The following is a 23,435-nucleotide window of genomic DNA, read 5'->3' as shown; positions in this document are numbered from 1 at the left end:
AGGGCCGCAATCGGTCATGCATTGAAGTTTTATTTGTACCGGTATTAGAAATATGTATTTGTTTGAGATTTTGGTATATTTCTCCTAGGGCTGGCTTCAAATTGTAAATTTTGTGCGTGCCGTGGAATTGTTTAACACAACTTTCAAGTCCGGACGGCTGCACACGCGTTGAGCCCGTTGACTGTAATGTACCGCCTACCGGTAGCGGTAGATCCACCGTCGTCTCGACTGGAGTGAAAGGGTCTAGTCACTTGTACAACTACAAAGAACAAGTTCTGCTTTTTCCTGATCTTTGGCAGAGCCTTTCTATTTCTATATAGGCTCAGGTTGTGGAGTAGTGATTTTCATTTATTTCGTTCTCTGCTTATTTTATTGTTATTCTTTTACGGGCATTTGAACTAATTAATTAGTACTTTCTTCTGGTACTAAAAAGCAATGCCTGGCCAGGATTAAACTTGGGGGTAAATCGCGGAATATTCTGTTTATGGGGGGGGGGGGGTCGAGTACAAAGTCGGACATCAAATTCTTAGCAAATGTGTGGATGCATACGTTATACCGGATGTGGTTTATAAAGATATATAGGTCAATCGATATCTATTGTTAGGTTAAGAGTAAGGATCAGGACATCATGTAAAGGGTGTACATGCTAGCTCGGAAGGACAGGTGTGGAAAAGTAGATCAGCCAATTACCTAATTGTGAAAACAAATCCTTTTCTTTTTAACCTTCTTTCAAGCCTAAAATTCAATTTTTCTTTAAAATTTTGAAAAATGTAGTCCTACCAAAAACCATCATTCTTACAAGTTTCAAAAATCACGTTTCTTGGAGAAAATCCATGCAGCGTGTTTCCTTCCCCTTAAAAATCCCACACTTAGTCTTAGGCAACTTTTAAGAAGTCACCATGTAATCAAAATAATGTTTGCCTCACTGTAATGGAAGCCTTGCGATAAATAGACATAAGGAGAAAATTGTGTCCATTGACATCGTATGCCATTATGTTACCTGGTTATTGTTCATTCGTTCACTGTTTGATGTTCATGGGTGGAATCCCGAACCAACTGGAGAGTTGCAGCTCTGTAATTACCGATAGCTTGAAGTAGAAGTTCGCCTTGGTGAGAAACACGCGGTGAAACTGTTCAGTATAGGACTTACCTTTAATTTTCAAATGGAATCTCAAAAAAAAAAAAAATGCATACATGCCCCCTCCCCACTGCCATGTCAACACCATCGCCATAATCATCATTGACATATAATTATTGTAATCATCAAACTTTTAGGATTATTATCATAATTATTCTCGGCACCTTCATCACCATCATTATCACCGTCAACATCATAAAACATTAATTAATCATCACCGAGGGGGCCGAAGCAGGGGATATATCCTATGTTCATAGGGTGCATCAATATTTGTCCCCCACCGCAAAATATTATCTTCTGATCCGCCGCCCATGATCATCTCTATTATTGCTATTCTCGGGATTATTTCATAATTCTAATGATCAATTATTAAGATCATTATTACCATCATCATAATCTCAACATTATAATTATCATCATCACCATTCTTGTCATTGCCATCATCGTTATGATTACAATCACAATCATCACCATCATGATCACCGTCATTACCTTTCTTTTCGATATCATCATCACGATCATAATACCCATCACTGTCATCACGATCATAATAACCATCACTGTCATCACGTAAGTTACTCAGAAAACTGATTTAAAGACTGCCTAATTCGACGAATTATTCACTCAATTATTGTTTCAAACGTAAGCTTAAGTTATACCTCTTAGAGAGGTACAATGCTGCATCGTACTGATGAGCTGCAAATAATAATAATTGTAATTGTGTTTTTCTATTCTTTCTTTCAGTGTACTCTCTATTAATGAATGAACACAAAATTATCATAACGGGGATCATAGTAGGTGGAGAAATAGGAAGAAAAGAGAGAATTATAGGGAGGTAAATTATGTGATATTCCCTCAAAACAATTATCATGCTTGAAACAAAATCACTAAATCTATTTTTTAACACTTAAGATAAGAGGTCCATATTTTGGTAATTCTTAGCTTACATTCGTGTAATTGCACGCAAGTTAAATCAATCCATTAATAGGGCTCGGGTCTCATTAGAAAAAAAAAACCCGGTATAGTGGTAGAATTAATGATAACATCGATGATTATGATAATAATGATAATAGAAATAATAGTAGTAGTAGTAATAATAATGATGCAAAAAGCTATGTGACTCTAAATACGGGCCTTGAGATTTGGCTCAGCCAGCAAAGAGTCAACATCAGGCAAATACTCGGACCCTAGCTAGAGCTGGAGAAGGAAGAAACAAAATGGATAATTATTGGTTGGGTCTGAGCATGTAATAGGTCCATGGTCTGAGGGACGATTGTGAGTAATTTATTTCAACGTTAACAATTTAAGTACTTTGCTTGGGACAGCTGCGCTGGCATACAAACTCGTAGTCAGCGTCTATCAACCCATTTCATTTCGCACGCGCGTACGTACGGTACGGCGGAGAACTGAGGCCAGGAACCAAGATTGTTTGCTGGCCTGGCCAGGCATGTGATGCGCGGCCGAGTAGATTCTAGATTCTTATTCTAAAGCAGAGCGATTCCACTGATCGCTACATGTGAGTTGTTTTCCAAGCCAATCAGTTATCGAAAATGTAATTCAAAGAAATAATCTATGCCCATAATCTTTGCGAATGATATAGAAAAGGTTCGCTGATTGGAGTCCTATCGCGATAATTATCGCAGCTCGAGACAGTAGTTCGCGGCCGTGGCCGTGCGCCGAATCACCGGCAAGAACACGGCGATATCTGCCACAGACTGGCCTGACGTTCACGCGCGTGAATATTGCGATAGTCAGACCCACATCGGTTAGCGCGTTTCACGTGCGTTATCTGTCAACTTTATTTCGAGCGATACTGTAGGTTTTCAGATTTGCGTTAAATACCTGGGGAGCATTTCGTGAAATATTCAAATCACTGACAATACTTGTAGTTATAATGATATGTTCCATTCAGGGTTGGGCTCAATTACTTTCTTCAATTACAGTTACATATTTTGAAGAAATTCTATTACAATTACTTCTCAATTAAATTACATTTTTTCAATTACAATTACCAATTACTTTTGTCAATTACAATTTCAATTACTTTCTATAAAAGTCATAAATAAAATCACTTTGTATTCTGTATGTACATGTACTAGCACCACCTATTTCAACATAATTCTAAGTTACAAAGAAACTAACAAGATGAAGGTTTATGTTAAGGAACACGGATTCTGCATATTACCAAGGAGCTCCTTGATATTACACTCTTTGATGCTGAAGCAGTTGACATGAAAAAGGTCATTAAATTAAATCATAAATTAAGTAAGTTTATCGTAAAGTAATTGAATGTAATTTAAACTATTTGACAGTTATTGGAAGTCAATTACATTTTTTCAATTACAATTACTCACAAAAATGTAATTAATTACGTAATTGATCAATTACCTTGTAATTGAGCCCAACCCCGGTTCCATTTGTATAGTAGCTCTACTATATTAAATTGCATATACTTTACTGTGCTTGATACTTGGTATCATATTATTACCCCGGCTGTAGCTGAGCCGCCGTATACATGTACATGTAGGCGCTAAAGCATTCAAGGAATAAATCCTTCCGGGTACCCATTCACCTCACCTGGGTCGAGTGCAGCACAATGTTATAATAGTTATAAGCTACTGAAATCCTTGCAAAGCATCTGATTGGCTTGAGAACAAATTTAGGGCCAACGAAAGTCACTGACTACATGTACATGTATATGCTTCATGAAACGCTCTCCCTGTTCATATTTGAAATTATTTCTTCTTTATTATTAGATGGTGCATGCTCTGGTTAGCAATGGTGCCAACTCTATCTGGGAACATTCACTCTTGGATCCATCGCAAGTCAGGAGTGGCAAAAAGAAACCCAATCAAAAGGATTCTGTCCAGTGAGTATGAGGATTATTGTTTACAAGGCCTTGTAATCAAAATCATTCAAATGTTCCACAACATTTGCTCTGGTGATAATTGCTCCTGCATACATGTACACAAATTGCAATACAGGTATATCTCTAGATTTAAAGGGAATCCTACCCGTGGTGATAGATGATTTGTGGGAAAGAAGAAATGGATATAATTAAAAGGAAAAAAATAATGATAAAAGCGTTTTGATAATGGAAAAGGAATAAGAAAGTTATGGCCATTTGTAAAGTGAGATCACTATTAAGACTGTAAATTTCAAATTGGCAAGTTGATGATATTGGTGAGTGACTTCTCTGCCATGTTAGTGATATTCACCTTTCTAATACTCTTTTAGGATCCCTTGTTCGACTTAAAAATACGGAAATGAATCCACTCTAGTAGTTGTAAGGCATTGTGGTGTTGATATTGAGCAGCAGTATTAATATAAAAATCAAGAAAAGGAGCCTATTCAAGGTATAAAAAAGGGAGTCTTGGCGATTCAGTTAGTTATACTTTAATTATCAGTCGCATAGAACAATTTATTCCTACAAATTGGTTAGTTTTCTGCGAGACTGTCACACATTTCTGTAATTTATCTTTCCAAGTCAAGAAAAAAAAGGGAATATTTCTCATTTCTTCGGTAGTTTTCAAATAAATTGAAATACACATTAGATGGACATTTCATAGATGTACATATATGGATATTCAGCATGTTTTGGAGAATTTTTTTTAATTGACATAAAGCACCTGTTCACACAAAAAAATGTATTGATGTGGGCGGCATTGCATGTAAACATGTACATGCATCTAAACATTCATTTGGTCAAAGCAATGTTGGGTTGTGTTTCATGTCTCTCACATCATAGAGCTGTGAGTCACTATGTCCTGATGCTATTTTCGTGTGCTCATATTGTATGTTGGATCAAAGCATGCTAAGGTTTGAGTGTATCTCAATACTTGATTTTAATCTCGAGCTGCCTTTGTAAAATTTCTGTCTTGTCGAAATGGACAAAGTTGCTACGGTGTTCCCCCATATTCACTGAGGATGGTGATGGCAAAATGCAACTGCATGTACATACATTTCCACTCATGTAATAAACTTTTGCTGGACTATCAATACTGTCAGTCTAGGAGCATTTTTCATACATTTAGGTCATTGCTGTCAACCGCAAATTTTCACTTGTAACTTTTAACCCGTCTTTTCCATTTATCTAGTTATTGTAATTGCCCCCCCCCCCCCGTAGACCCCAAGGTCAATGTCTATTTATTCCATCCCTATATCCTATCCAGAATAATAGGTTGTGACATTATCAATAAACATCCTGTGTTATTAGATCTATGACCCTAGGTGAAATAAGAAAATCATAATTAAATACATTTTACTGATACTCTGACATTGAAATGTATGCATACACTATATCAGTGCCAGTTAACTCTTTCTCAATTTCCTTGTTATTGTTGTGCCCTTAAGAATTGTAAAAATATACTTCAATTAGAGTATGTGGTGGTGACTCATGGATATCAAGAATGAAGATTATATAGTGCTCTTTGTATGCACTATGTATCTGGAGATTTCATTACACTGTAGTTGACTGTACAAGAAGAAAGATACTTTTAATGAAGGATTTACACATGTAGATTCTCCAGGTGTATCTGTTCCTCTGCGAATCAGTAAATTGCCGGGGTGAGGGGGGGGGGGCTCTCACATATATTGGTGGTATGGGGACGTGCTGTTTTGATGACCCCCTTTTTCAGACCTAATTTTCAGTTCTCTAGATACTCCGAATGACAAAAGCTCCGTTCAGAAGCCGCCCCGCTCGCAAGACCCCCTTTACGAAACATCTTAGTTCCCTTGCCTGCCAAATTTGTCCAGCGCAAGCTGCATGCACTGCTTCACGACTCCCTCCGCTAGCAGCTCTATGCACCGCTAGCGCCCACATGCACAGCGCTAGCATGCACCATACCTACTGTACTGCGATCCCTTTCTGTAGACCCCGTTTTTCACACCGCCCAGTATATATTTAGTTCCCAAGACCCCTTATTTATACCATTGTGGTCATTTCCTTAGACCCCCATTTCTGGGTATTGTGAGGCACACCCCCATCAAAAAATAATTTGAGTGTCCCCCCCCCCCTGGACTACACCCACTACGTTTCGAAAGCACCCTAAACAAGTATTTTGCATGTTCTGAAAATGCACCCCTTAACAAGTATTGGTGTGTAAAACACTACCTTTAACAAGTATTTGAAACAAAACGGTACCCTTAATACTTACTTTGTCCCAAGTACAGCGATTATTTAACAGCCCCAGCATTAGCAGCGATCCTTTTTCTAGTAGGTCTATGTGTATGCACATTAATACAAAATTACATCAGATAAGCAAACAAACAACTTATGAATGAGTTTCCTGGGACCGCTCCATCTCCCACAGGACCCTAAACTAGTAGTGTTGGTGCAAAAAGCACATCCTTTATTTAGTATTTTAGTCTGTTCATACACTCGCAAATTGGACCGTAAACATGTAGCTTTCCAAGTGAAATATATACCCTTTTTTCATTAGTAGACAAAGTGAATATAGAGGTACATACAGGTACATGTATACATGCAAACCTGCCTGCCATACATGTAGGTAGTTGTCAGCAAGGAATTTGTATTGACTGTCTGTCTGTCCCTTTGTCCATCTGTTGTCGTAATTTTTTTATAGAAATAAAGAACAGCAGACAGAAGATTTTTAGAAATTGACTCAAAGAGGGAGATCCACTGCCAAAACGGAGGAGTTTGGAATCTCTGATAAGCTTGAATTATTCATGGAGCCCTATAGCTTGTAGTGCTTTTTGCTCTGACTAGGCGGTTTCAAACCGCCTCGATCACAAGAATCCCCGTTAAATTACGAGAACATTTTTAGGCTAAAAAATACCCATTAATTATTCCTGCATTCACACCGCCCCGAAACATACCCTTCGGGATAAATTCTTGAAGTTAGGAGCATGCACAGTATGGTCTAATAAGCAGGCAAGGCGCGAAATTCAAAACCACTAGCCCAGCAGCCACCCACGGCGCCCGCGCCCAACGACACGCTGGGCTAAAAGTTCCCGTAAATTGCTTTCACATTGCCAAAATACCTGCGACCTTGGAAAAATCCCCGCGAAAGTTCTCGTAATTTCGCCAAGTACCTACTATTTAGCGGGTATTTTCTTTCGGGGAAATTACGCGTAGTTTGCTTTCACATTACCAAAATACCTGGTATTTTCTGATCGAGGTAAATTTCCCGATCAGAGAATACCTGGAACTGACGAACTTCGAGGCGGTCTGAAACCACCTTCTGAGTACCTAATTCCCATAAAGTGATTTCTTCCTATGTTTAAACACATTGATCAGTGAGTGAAGCAGGATTATGTGGAAAATATCACAAATTGAATTGAATGGGGAGTGAGCTGTTTGGACAGGACATTTAAAGGGAAACTCACTATGGGGAGAAAGATTTGAACAATAATTATGAGCATTTAAAGTTCTATTCATACTAATGCAAAGGATTGCTTCTCAAGTTCTTGAGTGCTTTTGCGTCAAAGCTTTGTCCCTAAATGGCTCAAATGTTTGGGTCAGACGATTGTGTGTAGTCCTATATCGTGCATTTCTGCGTGAATAACATCCTCTTGGCAGACTCGAGTCAAACTTATCAATCCTAAAGATACCAAAATCTAATACATCATATATCTAGTGTGCCTGATATCATATAATCATCATTTTTTCAATCTAGTTTCCTTCATATGATACATCTTGACCAGACTTTAAAAGTCACCCCGGAGATCTAAATTTAGATAATTGGTCTATCAACGCTGGCAGGCTTGCTTTCTGAACGACCGACGACCGACCGACTGATGGTAATAAAGGCTACAGTGACTAGCTTTGGAAAATGTCAATGTCAGTTTGGAGGAAGTTTCAAGGATAGGTTTACATGCATGTACAGTATGTGTCTTGTGTAATGTATTTAGTCCCAGTACCAGCATGATTTTTCAAATTATCCAGCTATTTTCTGATTCGGCAAATTATCCTGATCAGAACAGTGTCAAGGTTATTTGTGATAGAGATAGAATGTGCAATGAATTGGGTATTTCATGGGATTTATCTCGAAATTATGATCCTGAGTCAACTTGGGATATACCTTGAAATATTGCGAAATCAGGGCTCCGTAACACAAAGCATCACGATTGATAGTACGCTTGATTTTTACGATTGATTGTACATTGTATTCAAAGCAATCAATCGTGGAAATTTGTTCTACGATCATCGCTGTTGAAAGCTTTGTGTTACGGGCTCCTAGTGTATAAACAATACAATCACACAATTGCCAAATGCAAGGTCTAAAGTGCCCCTCCATAGCGAGAACTCTCTAGGCTGATGGATATGCATGGTTTCTTGAATCTTGAAATATAAGTATACATGTAAGTCCCGGGGGGGCCACTTACATTAACGAGTGGATACCATGCGCGACCAAAAAAACACGTAAAAAGGATGTCTTTTTCAAGATAGGGCACGTTACGTACGTAACGTAATAAGGGTGTCAAAAACACTAAAATGATGAAAAGGTATCTATTTTTTATAGGAAAGCTACGTGTTTAGGGTCCAATTTGCGAGGGTATGAAAAATTCAGACTACAATGTTTTATAAAGGATGTACTTTTTGACCCAAGAGTCATCACTACGTGTTTAGAGTACGATTTGCACGAGGTGTGGGGAGCTAGGTGGCCGGGCTGTACTAAACCCAATGATGTATAGGTAAAGGTCCGTGGCATATAATTTAAATATCGCTATACATGTACTTGTTTAGGGGTTCAATTCAGGGAATACTTGCCAAGAGTATCGTTTTTTTTCCAATACTTGTTAAGGGAAGGGTTTCACATGCCAATACTTGTTAAGGGGTGCATTTTCAGAATATTTTATGGAAAATACGTGTTTAGGGTGCTTTTCGAGACCCCTTAGTCGCGCATGGTATCCACTCGTCAATGGAAGTGCCCCCCCCCCCCCCCCCCCGGATGTAAGTATAGAAGAAAGCAAGCTGCCAAAATAAAATCTTAAGATTGAACTAATTTGGGCTGATGGAGACACACATCTACATGTAGGCACAAATGACCAGTGCAGTGCAATGAATCAAATCTAGAACAGGCCTGCAGATGGCAGTTATTCTGGGTCCAGGTTGATTGTACATGTAGGCCTATTGATTTCAGTCATACTCTACGTTCAGTATGCTTTGAAATTTCAAGCATGCACTATTATGAAGACATATTGCATATTACTCATACCCCAAGAATAAATGACATAACCTCACCCCAAACATTGTACAATATCATTTTACATATTATCAGATATTCTATGTGTCTCAAAAATTAGAAATTCAATCTTGTGACAGTCAGAATGTTCATGTTTTGAAAATTTGTAATGATGAATATGTCAATAGAATACACATGTATATGACTCAAACAAAGGTATTGCTGAAACTCATAGGGAGTTTTGAACACCAAGAGTGGTCAACTTGTGTTTTGTATTTTACACATCACCACTTTGGTCAGATCATGCTCAGGGGACATACCCTATAGCGTATTGAGATTATATCATATGGGTCGCCTGCGTATGCATCCCTATGGAACGTGCATGCAGCTACATGTAGCCCGGCGGCACAGGCGCCGGGTGCGCTAGCGCAGAGGCGACGGTTTGACAGCGCTCTGCGGCCGCTTTTCACCAAAATTGCGGCTCATTGTAGCAGATCAATGCGGCCGGAACGGCGTAACGGAAAATATGCGAAGCTTTGGAGCGGATTTCTTCTTTTTTCTTGATAAGAAGAAAATGCTATGCTTTTGAGAGGCTCTCTTTGTTCTTTTTTCTCAATATTGACAAAAATGCTATGCCTTGGAACGGAAATTTGAGTGTAAAAATGGGGGTCCCCTCCGCGGCACATACCGCACATACTATGCATTATATACTGAGTGCCCCCCCGGATATGGTCGTCTTAAGCTTAACTTTAAGCCATACTTACATTTTTGTGCAATAGCTTGCAAATGAAAGTTGAAAATATTATAACCTACATTATGTTCATACTGTATAATATGTGCAGGAATAAAAACTCTGAATGAGCTTTTGAAACATAAACAAGTACTGTGCAGCTAGTGGAGGACTTGATCTCAGACTTCATAAATCAAATTCAGTCACTTTCACTATCAAAGTATCAGGAGTAGTCTTGATTGAGATTTCAAGCATGCCCGTATTCTAGGAACTACCATGTACATGTCCATATATACATGTGTAGTCAAACGACGGGGCGGGGCAAACAGTGCGGACTATAGAACAATATACTTATATTTTATCGGCAATAAGCTGAGCATTTATTTCGCACTCCCTGTTATGTTAAGAGCCCCTTTATGACATTTATTGCCCCCTCCCTTTGGAAGCAAGGAGATAAATTACATTCTTTACTCAGGAATGGCATAATGATTGATGGGGGGGGGGTGAGATGACCTTTAATAACTGGAACTTTTTTATATTTTTTTTCTTTTCTTTTCTTCCTCTTTTCTTTTTTCCCCTCCTTTCCCCTTTTTTTCACTACTTAGCAAATCATAGGGATGGGGGGAGGGGTGTAGCTGCTCCCCTGTTCCCTGTAATGCTGCCCCTAATCTCAATGGTTGATACTACAGACTGCTGTGATAGGAGTTCACAGTACTGTACTGTTGATACAGGTACTTGAATGAATAACTTTGACGAAGAAGTCTTGTATTGATGTTAATGTATAAAAAAAATATACATTATGTGAGGTTTGGGCAGTATTAAAAACATCAATGAATGATTTTACATGTATGAACAGAATAAATCAAGAGATGAATAGACCGTGGTGTATTGTGTCTATCATTGACTTAACAATGTACATGTACAGGTAATTTCCTCCACTATTCTCGCTTTGACCACAAGTTAAAGTTTATCTCTGAAAGCCAATATTATTGTTTACACGTAACACCGGAGGTGTGTACTTTATAATGAATTCTTTTGTATTCTGTCTTTGAACAGTCCATTCAAGTCTGACTTCATCCGTGCCAAGTATCAGAGGTTGGACTTTGTTCACAGACTGAAGGATGGTGATGAAGCTACCGTCAAGGATCTTAGTAGAGTAAGTTCCTGGTCCACATTACCTATAGCTTAATAGCGATTGATCCTGGGACTGATCTTTACGACTGATTGTAGTGATTGTTTTGTATGATCGATGGTAAAAATAAGCACCGTGGTCAGTCAGCTGGCTTTGTGTTATACCGGGCCCATCCCCTTCTTGATCTTAAGTTCAAATCATCACCATTTTAACGAAGTGACTCAGGAGACACTAAATCAATGAAAAATAAAACAAAATTTAGAAACGTATCATTGATAGTATTATTCCATATTTTTTTAAATTGAAGTATTGTTGAATGTCTATAATCTCACAAAATTTAACAGTCTTAATGATTTCTTTTTAATAGTGTTTTCTTTAGGGTATCAAAATTGAATTTTGTCATATATAACCCCTAAGTAGCCTTTTTTCACAAATTGGTCACTCATTCATTATTGGACCCATCCCCAATGTACAGTTGAGCTCAGAAGTATTCATACCCCTTGGAAAATCACATTTTTTTGCATTTTTAATAAAAGTAAGAGTAGAAATGGAGTCAGTTACAAATCAGTCAAATACATCTTAGGTATCATGTACAAAAGCATGCCATTTTTATTTTCACCTCATTTGCATATCAAAAGAATTGATAACTTTCCTGGATTTTCTGATGTCCAAAAGTATTCATACCCCTGTCATGAACCACAAGTTAATAATCAATTGAATAGCCTTTATTCGCAATGACTGCCTCCAGACGTCTCCTGTAGTTTGTTACTAAGTTCTTGCATGTCTCTACAGGGATTTTGGCTCATTCCTCCATTGCAATCCTCTCCAAGTCCTTCAAGTGGCTGGGCTTCCTTGCGTTGACCTTCACCTTGAGCTCTTTCTGGTTTTCAATTGGGTTCAAGTCGGGACTTTGGCTCGGCTACTCCTGTACGTTGACTGCATGCTCTTGAAACCATGTTTTTGACCTTCTTGGCAGTGTGCTTTGGATCATTGTCCTGTTGGAAGATCCAATCGGGGCCAAGTTGAAGTGTTTCAGCAGACTCTTCGTGAAAAACAGCCCCAAATCATTATGCTCCCTCAACCATGTTTTACTTTGGGCATTGTGTTCGGACATCTCTGTGTCCGAACAGCTCCATCTTCATTTCATCAGACCATGGAGCTGATAGCTCCATGATCATACCAAAGAATAGACCTCCAAAAAGTTTCATCCTTTCCCAGATGTCTTCTGGTAAAGTCCAAACGTGATTTTGTGTGGTTGGGTTTTAGGAGTGGAGTCTTCCGAGGCCGTCGTCCATTCAAACCTGCCTTATTCAAGGTCCTCTGGATGGTTTGCCTGGAGATCTTGGTCCCTTGGCCAATGAGATCTTTCAGCATCTCCTTTGTGGTGATTCTGGGGTTGACAGCAGCAGCTCGAACTAATCATCTCGCTTGCCTTGCAGAGACTTCCCTCCGGGGCTTTTAAGGTTCTTCACTTTGTTGAAAGTCTTGAACTTTCTGAGGATGCTCTAAACAGTAGCCATATGTACCTTAAAACACTTGGACATTGCCTTGTAGCCCAAACCATCTTTGTAAGTATTCACTATTCGCAATCTCGGGTCGTCACTAAGTTCCTTTCGCTTGAACATGATGACGTTTAAGCCGATTCTGATGAACTGACAAAGATCTTGCCACTGATTCTCAATTTATAGAACCACTGATATTTCTGGAATTGCATTGAATTGATTTGAAATCAATTTCATCAACATGGCAACTAACATCTGGATAAACCCAAGAAGAGGGAAGATTTCTGAGATCTAAACTTCCTCTTCCTGGATACCATGCAACATGGCTTAAATTCTTTTGTATTCATGCCTGACATTATACGGTCCAGTTTGAAACCATATTAGGGTAGTAATATATTTGAATTATGGAAAAATAAGGTGTATTATACTTGAGAAAGACAGGGGTATGAATACTTTTGAACATCAGAAAATTCAGGAAAGTCGTTTTCTCTATTATTATGCAAATGAGATGAAAATAAAATTAGCATGCTTTTGTAGATAATGCCTAGTAGTATTTAACTACTATGCAAGTTATCCTAGTTCAGCTTTCATTTTTATGAAAAATGCAAAAAACACATATTTTCTTAGGGGTATGAATACTTCTAAGCACAACTGTACATGCTAAAATTACAGATTAATTAATGCATGATATCTGCTTAAATGATGGTCTACACCACAGATTCATAAACACTTGTGTGATTTTGGGTCTTTAAGTGTATTCTTTTCTCTATATTTCCGACAGCAACTCCACTCAAGCGTAAGGACGGGTAATTTAGAGACGTGTCTAAGGTTGCTCTCTCTTGGTGGACTAGCAAACTTCTATCATGCTGTAAGTTGATTGGCTTCTTTATTTCATGATACTAGCAACAATCAGGAATGCCACTTTACATTTATGTTTCACCTGCATAGCAGAAGCGAGACAGGTCACTTTTCCGATGATGACAGCGAATTGGTTGACGTAAAATCTTATCCACGGTTGAGTGTTTGAATGTCATCATAACTTTGAAAGTATGAGGACCTATTTCATGAAACTTGGGTATAGAAGTAATCGTGAAACATGAGTTTCAGGTGACATGACCAATGTCAAAGGTCATTAGGGACAATAACTATGACCACGTTTTATCAAATCAAATGATAATTTTTTTTAGATGATGATTAGATATCAATAATGATATTACACACATGAATGGAATGTCTCCAATACAAAGGTCATTTCAGGTCATTGAACTTTGGGTTTTTACATCAGAGAATTGTCTTTCCAATTTTGGAAGAAAAAATGATCTTAATTTGTTTTTATACTCCATCAAGATTGTATCTCTAAGAAATATCAAGTATCAGCCATAATGTGATAAATATTTCAGGTATGATCCCTGCAGCTTTCCTAATCTTCTATGCTTTGTCTACGCAGAGACTAATTGAAAAAAACAATCCTGGGTGGGGTTATGCTACAATATGCCGATAAATGTGGCTCATGTGGGTCTTTTGTTGATTCCTCCCCTCTGAGGATATGCATGTAAATGTGACATCCATGTCCCAGTGGCATTCTAGTCTTCAAAGTTGCTGAAATGCAACAAAACTTTTACTTCCTTTCGATTTAGGAGAGATGCAACACCCCACTGCATGTTGCAGCGAAAGAGGGTCAGATGCTACAGTGCGAGTTGCTGATAGTCTACGGTGCAGACCCAGGGGCACTGGATAGCGATGGGCAGACGCCGGCTGATCTTGCCAAGTGAGTAGAGAATAACTTTAGTTCAAGTTCCAGACTATCTTGCAGAACCCAGTGATAAAATGATGGGAAGAGCATTTTATGATGTGTTTCTTATACCACTCTGTCTATGGAGAGTGTGGATGGGAGAATAATGCAAATTCATTTCTGTGCAGCCATGATACCAACCGCATTCCTTTTGAACATTTTTCGTGACATTATTTAAAAAAAAGTGTTTGTGCGTAGAACCGGAAGAACAGGTGTTCTTTAGGAGATTCAGGTCTGACTTGAGTGCAGAAAATATGTACATTCTACTTTAGCTGTAGCAAATCAGTTTACACTCCGGTTTACAAAAGCAAATCACCAATCGATGGCAAATTTATGATCAATTTCAAGATATATAGATTTGCGATTGAGCAAGTTTCTTATTATGTCCCACTAGTTTCAGCCATTGTTTTCAAGGTCATGTAGGTCATTCTTTTTTATGTCTGCTTTATGTCCTCATAACTCTGTAGAATATGCTATTTAGTCAGTGAAAGAATCCAGGATTAGTGTCAGAGCCCCTCTCTTGAAAGCTTGCCAAAATGTATATATATATGAAGAGAATTTCCCTTGAGTCTGGATTGAAACTGTAATCAAAACTAAACCAGAGAAAAAATGTTGTCCATGCAAGTGTTTGTCATTCTCAATTGCTTTGTCTTACCTTGTGTCTTAAAACCTCGATGCTAAGGTGAGTCAGAATTTTCATGTGGAAGGGAGAAAGAGTGCATGGTTTTCTCCTATTACATATTGTGTACTGACTTGTGTTTACAATCAATTCCTTAACATCTTTCTTCAAGAATTCATTGGATTCACGATATACAATTGTCTAACTTCGTTGTCGACATCGCGCGCAGGCGCAGGCAGCGTACAGAGCTAATGTACTGTAATGTGACTGTGATGCTTCAAAAACGAAAACCATAATGGCAGGAATTCACCAAAAACGGTCCAAATTTCGCACAGAAATATTCAGGCAAATTTCTCTTCCACCTCCTGGACCCTAGAAAAACGGCCCATCACTTGATAATCACATGCATGCATGCACTGTAGTACCAGCGCGTGCAACAGATGTCGACTTTTTCCCATGAGGCATTGCAAATTTTGGCCTGTCCTCTGCAATCGATAGATGGCGCACCGTATTGTGAATCCACCGAATTGCACAGGGATGCCATGCATGTGCTGTATCAATATAAATTTTAAAAAGAAAATAGAGTATTTTGTTATATTTATTGAATTTATATATTTTATTATTTCTCTTATTCTTGAAACAATTTTTTTTTATCCATAGGGATGAAGGTCACTTAGAACTTGCTGAGAGACTGGTTCAATGCCAGTATGAACTGACGGATAGACTCACATTCTTTGTGTGTGGAAAGAGACCAGGTATGAAGTGATGGCGGTGGTTGTAGTGATGGTAGAGATGATGATGATTGTATTGATATGTGATGAATGCTGGTGATGCTGATAGTATTGACGATGGGAGTGGTAGTGGTGGAGATGGTGGTATCAAAATGGTGGTTGTGGTTTTGGTGAAGACAGGGATGGTGATGATGATGATGATGGAGCGTTGTGGCCCAGTGGATTAGTCTTCTGACTTTGAAACAGAGGGTCCCAGCCAAGGCGTAATTTCCTTCAGCAAGAAATTAATCCACATTGTGCTGCACTCAACCCAGGTGAGATGAATGGGTACCTGGCAGGAATTTATTCCTTGAAATGCCACTGCGCTGTAAAAGGCTGCCGGGCTAAAGCCAGGGTAATAATATCCAAGTCCGTTGGAAGCGCATAGAGACTTTATGACACGATGTGATATGCGCTATACAAGAACTGCGTTATTATTATGATGATGATGATGATGATGAAAATGATGATGATGATGGTGATGGTGACGGTGATGGTGATGATGATGATGGTGATGACGATGAGGATCAGGATGATGATAGTGATAGTGGTGTGGTTATGATGATGAAGATAATAATGGTGATTAAAGTAGTGGTGGCATTGATAATAATACATGTATGATGGTAATGTTGATTTTGATGGTAGTGGTCATGATGTCTATTGTGATCTTATGTAGAGGAAGCAGTATTTAAACAACTATTATTTAATATCTTTTCAGATCATTCATCTAGCACTCATTTTCTAATCCCCGAGTTAGCCGATGGTTCTCTAGATAGATCAGATGCTGCAGACCAGGCCAGGAAAAAGCTTCAAAGTGTAAGATTTCTATCACATTCTTAAAGTGTTGGTCTGAGGATTTTTTTTTTTGTAGTTCATTGTTTGTGTTGGTGATAAGAGCAATGTACAAAGTTTGTTCGCTCTACATTGCAGGAGAAGAAGACAGCACTTGATGGTCATGATGGTGGCAGTGATGATGGTGATCGTAACAGGAATAATAATGTGTATGATTATTGTGATGATGGTTAGAAGATTATGATGATGATGATGATTATTGTTATGAAGAAGAATATGATGGTGATGATATAATGCTGTTTATTATTAGGATAGGGTGATGATTATGACTGTGAATACGAAGATGGTGGTGATTATGATGATGATGATTATGACCGCATATTTGCCCAGGGTATCTGCTTCAGTTCCAAAAACTGTTCTCCCAGCAGGCCCTGCTATTATTATTACCCCTGGTTTTGATGATGATGATGATAATGATGATGATATTTATGATTATGATGGTGATTGTGGTGATTATTTTAATGATAATACGTTTTAATCCTTTCTTCTCTGTTACTTCTCTCTCTACAGCTGAGCAATCATTTATTTGAAGAGTTGGCCATGGACGTCTATGATGAGGTAGACAGGAGAGAATTAGATTCATGTAAGTCTCTTTATTAGGTTGTCCTGACAGTGATTCATGCGCTCCTCATTCTATGGATTTATCCCAGTTCTTTTTACAATTGGCAACTCGTCTACTATCATTTGGTCTATCATAAGTTTGTCTTCTCACCACATGGTCTACTTTCATTAAGTCTAATGCCATTTCGTCTAATAACCAGTTGGTCCAATAGCCATTTAGTCCATATACCATTTGGTCTAATTAAACTAAAGTGTTAATCGTGCAAAATGAAAAGAAAATGTGTATTAGACCAACTGGTTATTAGACGAAATGGTAATAGATGAATTGGTGATTAGACGAAGTGATGATTGGACCAAATGGTTGTAAGACGAAATGTTTATGGACGGAATGGCATTAGATTAAATGAAGGTAGACCATGTGGTGAGTGGACGAATTGGCAATTTACCTTACAATTTGCCCTAAATTATGTACTAGTTGCAGTCTCCAGGGGAGGGCATGTGAGAACAATATTGAAGCTGATGAGACGTCCCTGGGTTAAAGAAAAAAACAATTTTACTGTTCCTCATGCAAACCATATGGTAGCATACTACAGCTTAGAGTAATTTCCTTTGGAATGTTTTGTTTTCTCATCTGAACACCTATTTTTTATTTGGGGGGGGGGGGAGAGGGGTGCCTGTGGTAAATGTCGTGTATTATAATTTTCTCATTTCTCTTTCAAAGCTTCTCATGTTGCTTCTTGATTTATTGTCACTAATGAGATTCTTGATTGATGAATGCCTTTCATAAAACTATTCACTTCAAATTCATTGGTGTATTGATGGATATTACCAAAATAATGCGATCATGATATTCAATGGTTTAACTTGAGAGAACCCCCCCCCCCCCATCCCCATGAGTCACATACTAATATGAAAACTGAAACTTGATATCAAACACCACACATAAACACATGAATTGACATGGAAGCTACTTCGTGTCACAATGAATTTTAGATAAAATTGTGAAAGAGGCCATTAAATATTGTGTTTGTGCTTCTTCACTTATTCACTCATTCATTAAAGAAGCATCCGACGTGAGTACTTGTTATTGCTTTTGATTTATATCATTTTAGACTGCCTACTTCCGATTGTCTTTCTTAAAGTCTCTCTCTCTCTCTCTCTGTATGTATGTATGTACTTCTCGCTTTAATTCTCTCTGTCTCCCTTTCTGTCTGTCTGTCTCCCTCTGTCTCTCTCTGTGTACTTCTCGCTCTGATTTTCTCTGTGTCTCTGCCTGTCTGTCTCTCTCTCTTTATCTCTCTCTGTATAATTCTCACTCTGATTCTCTCTGACTGCCTGTCTCTCTCCGTCTCTCTGCTTCTTGCTCTGACTCTGTGATGTAATTCTCATCCTTGTGAATCCACAGTATGGGTATCCTTGAACAAACCCAGTCTAGTAGGAGGTGATAGGTCAGTGCCCTTTCTACCACTCAACCCTGAACTATCAGCTACAAGGAATCAGGTGAGCTCACTCTTTGTGTCGGTGCAAGAACGCCTTTAACACCATACTTTCGTGCATCTCGTGTGCGCAAAAACACTCATAGCAGCACACATTAGCCCTCATGTAAATTACAAATGGGTTTAGTACAAAACATAAATTTGAATGAATGGAAGTGAGAAATAGCCCCCATGCAGAAAATATTTTTTCCCCTGAATTTCTTATATGAAGTTATACCAGAAATTGATATCTGAAGAGGGAGATAGTTTGGCATTACAACAGTGTATATGTTTTAACAAATGATTAAAATTACTATTTTTGTTATGTTTGTGTGTCATTCCAGGGAAGGTAAGAATTAGCCTGAGAGTTAGCCACAGGTAGATGTATCATTGACATATTGAAATAAGATGATGTTTAAGTGTTTCCAATATTTATATTTCATCATTCTAGGGAAGACAGAAACTAGCCAGGTTTAGTGTTTGAGAGTTTGCTACACTTAGCTTTGACATCTTGAAAGAAGATATTATTTACCTATTTTTGATATTTATATTTCGTTCCAGGAAGACAGAAACTAGTGAGGTTTAGTGCTCAAGAGTTTGCTTCCCTCGTCATTGATATCTTGAAAGAAGATTTCTTTTTTACCTATTTTTGATATTTATAATTTTATTCCAGGGGAGACAGAAACTAGCGAGGTTTAGTGCTCGAGAGTTTGCTACCCTTATCATTGACATCTTGAAAGAAGCAAAGAGAAGGCAGCAAGGCAACCTCACTCTGTCAAGACATGGAGGTAGGTCATGGTCGCCAACCTTCCTTCATGGTAACCAACTTGTGCTTTATTAGCTATGTCATACGGGGAGGGGGCAGTAGTTGTGGTGATGGTGGTGGGGTGACGTGACATTTGCTCCTGCAATATTTGCTCCGGTCTTGATATCTCAAAGTGAATAGGGTAAGAGTTAGGATTGTAATAGAGTTTTTGGTTCAGAATAATGTAAAGATAAGGATTAGGGTTTATTTAGTTTTAGAGGAGGTTAAATTTTATGTTTGGCTTAACCGTGCAGATTTTCCATTGTAGCAAATGCCATGGAACCGGTGGTGGTGGGGGGGGGGGGCGGGAATTACTTACATTTTCTTTAATTCTTGAGGTTAAAAGTTCCCAATCGGTCACAATTCCTCTCCCCCAAACCGCCCACATCCCCTGCTAACCAACCTCGGATTTGTATCTTCCTAATATCCTCTCTTCAATATCACATGCTTTAAATCCCTGCTGAAGAAGAAGAGGAAATATCCAATTCAATGAAATTAGGAATGAGCAAATACAATGTGCCTTGTCGTTTCCCATTCCCCCAAAACCGGAGGAAAAAAAAGGGAACTCCTAAAGATCTTGTGAGGGGAATTTTATAGTGAGTGGCTCATATACTTGTACATTGAAGGAACATGTATGCCCATGGTACTGTAGTCTAGCATACATTATACATGTATCACACCCTTTTTGGATATTGTGATGGAAGGCTATGTGACTTGTTAGTGTGTATTATTTGGACCTTTAGAAGTGCTATGGAGATTTTACAACTGACCTTTAACTTAACACCCATTTCACATTTGTATTTTTAAGAAAAACGTTTCTTCATTTTGACTGTCTTTACACCCTAGACTTTTACATTGTTCAATTTGTAGTGAGATAACACAGTAATATTTGCCGAGTGTATCTGCGATATGTCTTCGTACATTGCACACATTGATATCATTTCTTATCTTATCTTGTTCTTAGCTAGGATAGATCATATGTGTTATAATATCTAATCATACCTGTCATTTTGTTTTGACTGTTTAGATCAGTAACCGGAGACTGTATGAAAGCTGCAATCTTGTCTTCTACTCAATGAAAGGGGCCCACTATATTCAAATATTCCAGGAACCTTTTCATAAAGACCTCCCTCTCGTAAAGACCCCTTTTCTTGTTTTCTCTTAGGCAGTCTTCATACACAGGTTCACTGTGATTGCTTGAGAGCCTCATCCGGGTCATCCATCCCTGAAAAGTCACCTTTACAGTCAAACCAGCTTTGGTGCCCACCTGTATAGAAAGAGCACATGTCTATAAAGACCATGGCCCGTATTCTGATAGCAGGTTTAACTTAAACTCAGGTTTAAAGTTGTGGTTTAAGTATGGGAAGCCAAGAGTATCAAAATTTTTATTAAGTTGTATGTTTCTTATGTTTACTGTGCTTTCTCCTGATTCATCGATGGTGAAGACAATCATCTATATATACTTCCTAGACAATTATGAATGATTTGAGTGCCAAATGAGCTGAAATATGATATCTCTACCGTTAGTGATTTATGTAACAATTGGCTGTCCATACTTAAACCACAACTTTAAACCTGCTATCAGAATACGGGCCAAGAAGTTTGGTCTAACTTTAAACACGTATTGTGGGAACTGTTTCATCAGGACCACCTACATGAAAAAAAACTTTTATCTTTTTCCCTTTTGGCAGTCTCTGTATACAGATTTCACTGTATAATCCTTTTAATTTTCAGATCAAGTTGAGATAGTTCGAGAGCCTCCACCGATTCCCCCTGCCCCCGAGAAGTCGCCAACGTCTCCTACGAACATCGCATCCTGTATTGAGGACAATGAACCCCTGTACGACAGCGTCTGTTCCGACGACGACGACGGAGATGTGGCTGAGAATGCCAACTTGAAAAACGGAGGCAATATCAATTGTAGGAACCACTCGAATCAGAATTCAATGGTAAGCCACTCTTAAGATTCATTCGCATGGTGTATATTTATTGTGTACTTAAATTGGAATTGAGTTTAAATTGCATGATGTACTCTGGGGGGAAGCGTTACGTGAAAGGACTTGTCAGACATTTTATCCGACAAGTCTGTTTTATCCAAGAGTTACCATAGTAACAGTGCTTCTCAGCCAATTGAAATCAAGAGAAGTTGTCAGATCTGACAACATGTCGGACGAAAATGTTGATGAAATGCTCCCCGTATCAGTGAAATCCAAACCAGGGGAGCATTTCATGAAAGGACTTGTCAGACATTTTATCCGACAAGTCTGTTTTATCCAACAGTTACCATAGTAACAGTGCTTCTCAGCCAATTGAAATCAAGAGAAGTTGTCGGATCTGACAACATGTCGGACGAAAATGTTGATGAAATGTTGATGAAATGCTCCCCGTATCAGTGAAATCCAAACCAGGGGAGCGTGTCATGAAAGGACTTGTCTGGTGTTTTATCCGACAAGTCTGTTTTATCCAACAGTTACCATAGTAACAGTGCTTCTCAGCCAATTGAAATCAAGAGAAGTTGTCAGATCTGACAACATGTCGGACGAAAATGTTGATGAAATGCTCCCAGAATCATTGAAACTCAAAACCAGGGGAGCATTTCATGAAAGGACTGGTCAGACATTTTATCCAACAAGTCTGTTTTATCCAACAGTTACCATAGTAACAGTGCTTCTCAGCCAATTGAAATCAAGAGAAGTTGTCAGATCTGACAACATGTTGGACGAAAGTGTTGATTAAATGTTGATGAAATGCTCCCCGTATCAGTGAAATCCAAACCAGGGGAGCGTGTCATGAAAGGACTTGTCTGGTGTTTTATCCGACAAGTCCTGTTTTTATTGGACAGTTACTATAGTAATAGCGGGCTCTCAGCCAATCAGAATCAAGGAAAGTTGTCAGATCTGACAACTTGTCAGACGAAAATGTTGATGAAACACTCCCCAGGATGTGATGGTGAGTCCCACTTGAAGTTTATTGACATGATGTGTTCTGATCAGAATAGTAAGGTAGGTTACGTTGGTCCGAATTCACAAAGATGGTTTTTAAAACCATTGGTTGAACCCATGGTTTATGCAGATTTCCTGTATAAATTATGCCTATTTACCGCGTATATTAAAAAATGTCCAATGCTGATTCGCGCTTTTGTCTCAGTGCGCCAATGTGACGCCTGATGCCATGGTTAAGTACGCTATTTTATTCATGAGTCCACTGTTTGAAAAGTGGACTCATTCATTCAAAACAGTCAACTGAAAGCAGAATACAAGTCCCTCTCTGAGTTTAACTCCATGTTACTTTCCGATTGCTCAAACTCCTAACTGAATTTGGTTAAGTACGCTATTTTATTCATGAGTCCACTGTTTGAAAAGTGGACTCATTAATTCAGAACAGTCAACTGAAAGCAGAAAACAAGTCCCTCTCTGAGTTTAACTCCATGTTACTTTCCGATTGCTCAAACTCCTAACTGAATTTGGTTAAGTACGCTATTTTATTTATGAGTCCACTGTTTGAAAAGTGGATTCATTAATTCAGAACAGTCAACTGAAAGCAGAAACAAGTCCCTCTCTGAGTTTAACTCCATGTTACTTTCCGATTGCTCAAACTCCTAACTGAATTCAATGGTATGCCCTTTTTTTAGTCTAACTTGCTGAATTCTGATTATATTGTCACACTCAAATACAAATTTCATGGTAAGCCTCTATTTGAATGTGATTTGCTTGCCTCATTTTGATTACAGTCGCGCTCAAATCATTCTTGAGTTTTGCTCGCATTATGCATGCTGATTGCCGATTACTCAAATTTAATTCAGACTTAGATGGTAGCCCCCGTTGAGTTTTACTGACATGCTGCATTATGAATAAATTATCAAACTCGAATCAGAGTATTCCTCTTCACCACGTTTTGAGTGGTGAAGTCTTG

At 38.5% G+C, this 23,435-nt stretch overlaps 1 protein-coding gene across 2 annotated transcripts; it reads left to right on the top strand.

Moving 5' to 3' along the window:
- The first annotated feature begins 3,893 nt into the window (after window positions 1-3,893).
- LOC129280939 (ARF GTPase-activating protein GIT2-like) lies at window positions 3,894-21,502 on the top strand. 2 transcript variants are annotated; one of them, XM_064115603.1, is made up of 10 exons: window positions 3,894-4,007; window positions 11,072-11,171; window positions 13,431-13,517; window positions 14,287-14,417; window positions 15,721-15,815; window positions 16,549-16,646; window positions 17,193-17,265; window positions 18,649-18,743; window positions 19,392-19,506; window positions 21,258-21,502. In XM_064115603.1, exons 1-10 carry the CDS (start codon window positions 3,895-3,897, stop codon window positions 21,485-21,487), a joined length of 1,137 nt encoding a protein of 378 aa, XP_063971673.1. In that variant the 5' UTR covers window position 3,894; the 3' UTR covers window positions 21,488-21,502. The 2 variants fall into 2 exon arrangements, with proteins under 2 accessions (XP_063971673.1, XP_063971676.1); XM_064115606.1 differs by lacking the exons at window positions 19,392-19,506; window positions 21,258-21,502 and adding an exon at window positions 19,170-19,213.
- Window positions 21,503-23,435: the final 1,933 nt, after the last annotated feature.

This window comes from Lytechinus pictus, chromosome 2 (assembly GCF_037042905.1).
Source record: "Lytechinus pictus isolate F3 Inbred chromosome 2, Lp3.0, whole genome shotgun sequence".
NCBI lineage: Eukaryota > Metazoa > Echinodermata > Echinoidea > Temnopleuroida > Toxopneustidae > Lytechinus > Lytechinus pictus.
Note: the sequence above shows the minus strand (reverse complement) of the source record. Positions and strands in the feature narration are given on the sequence as shown.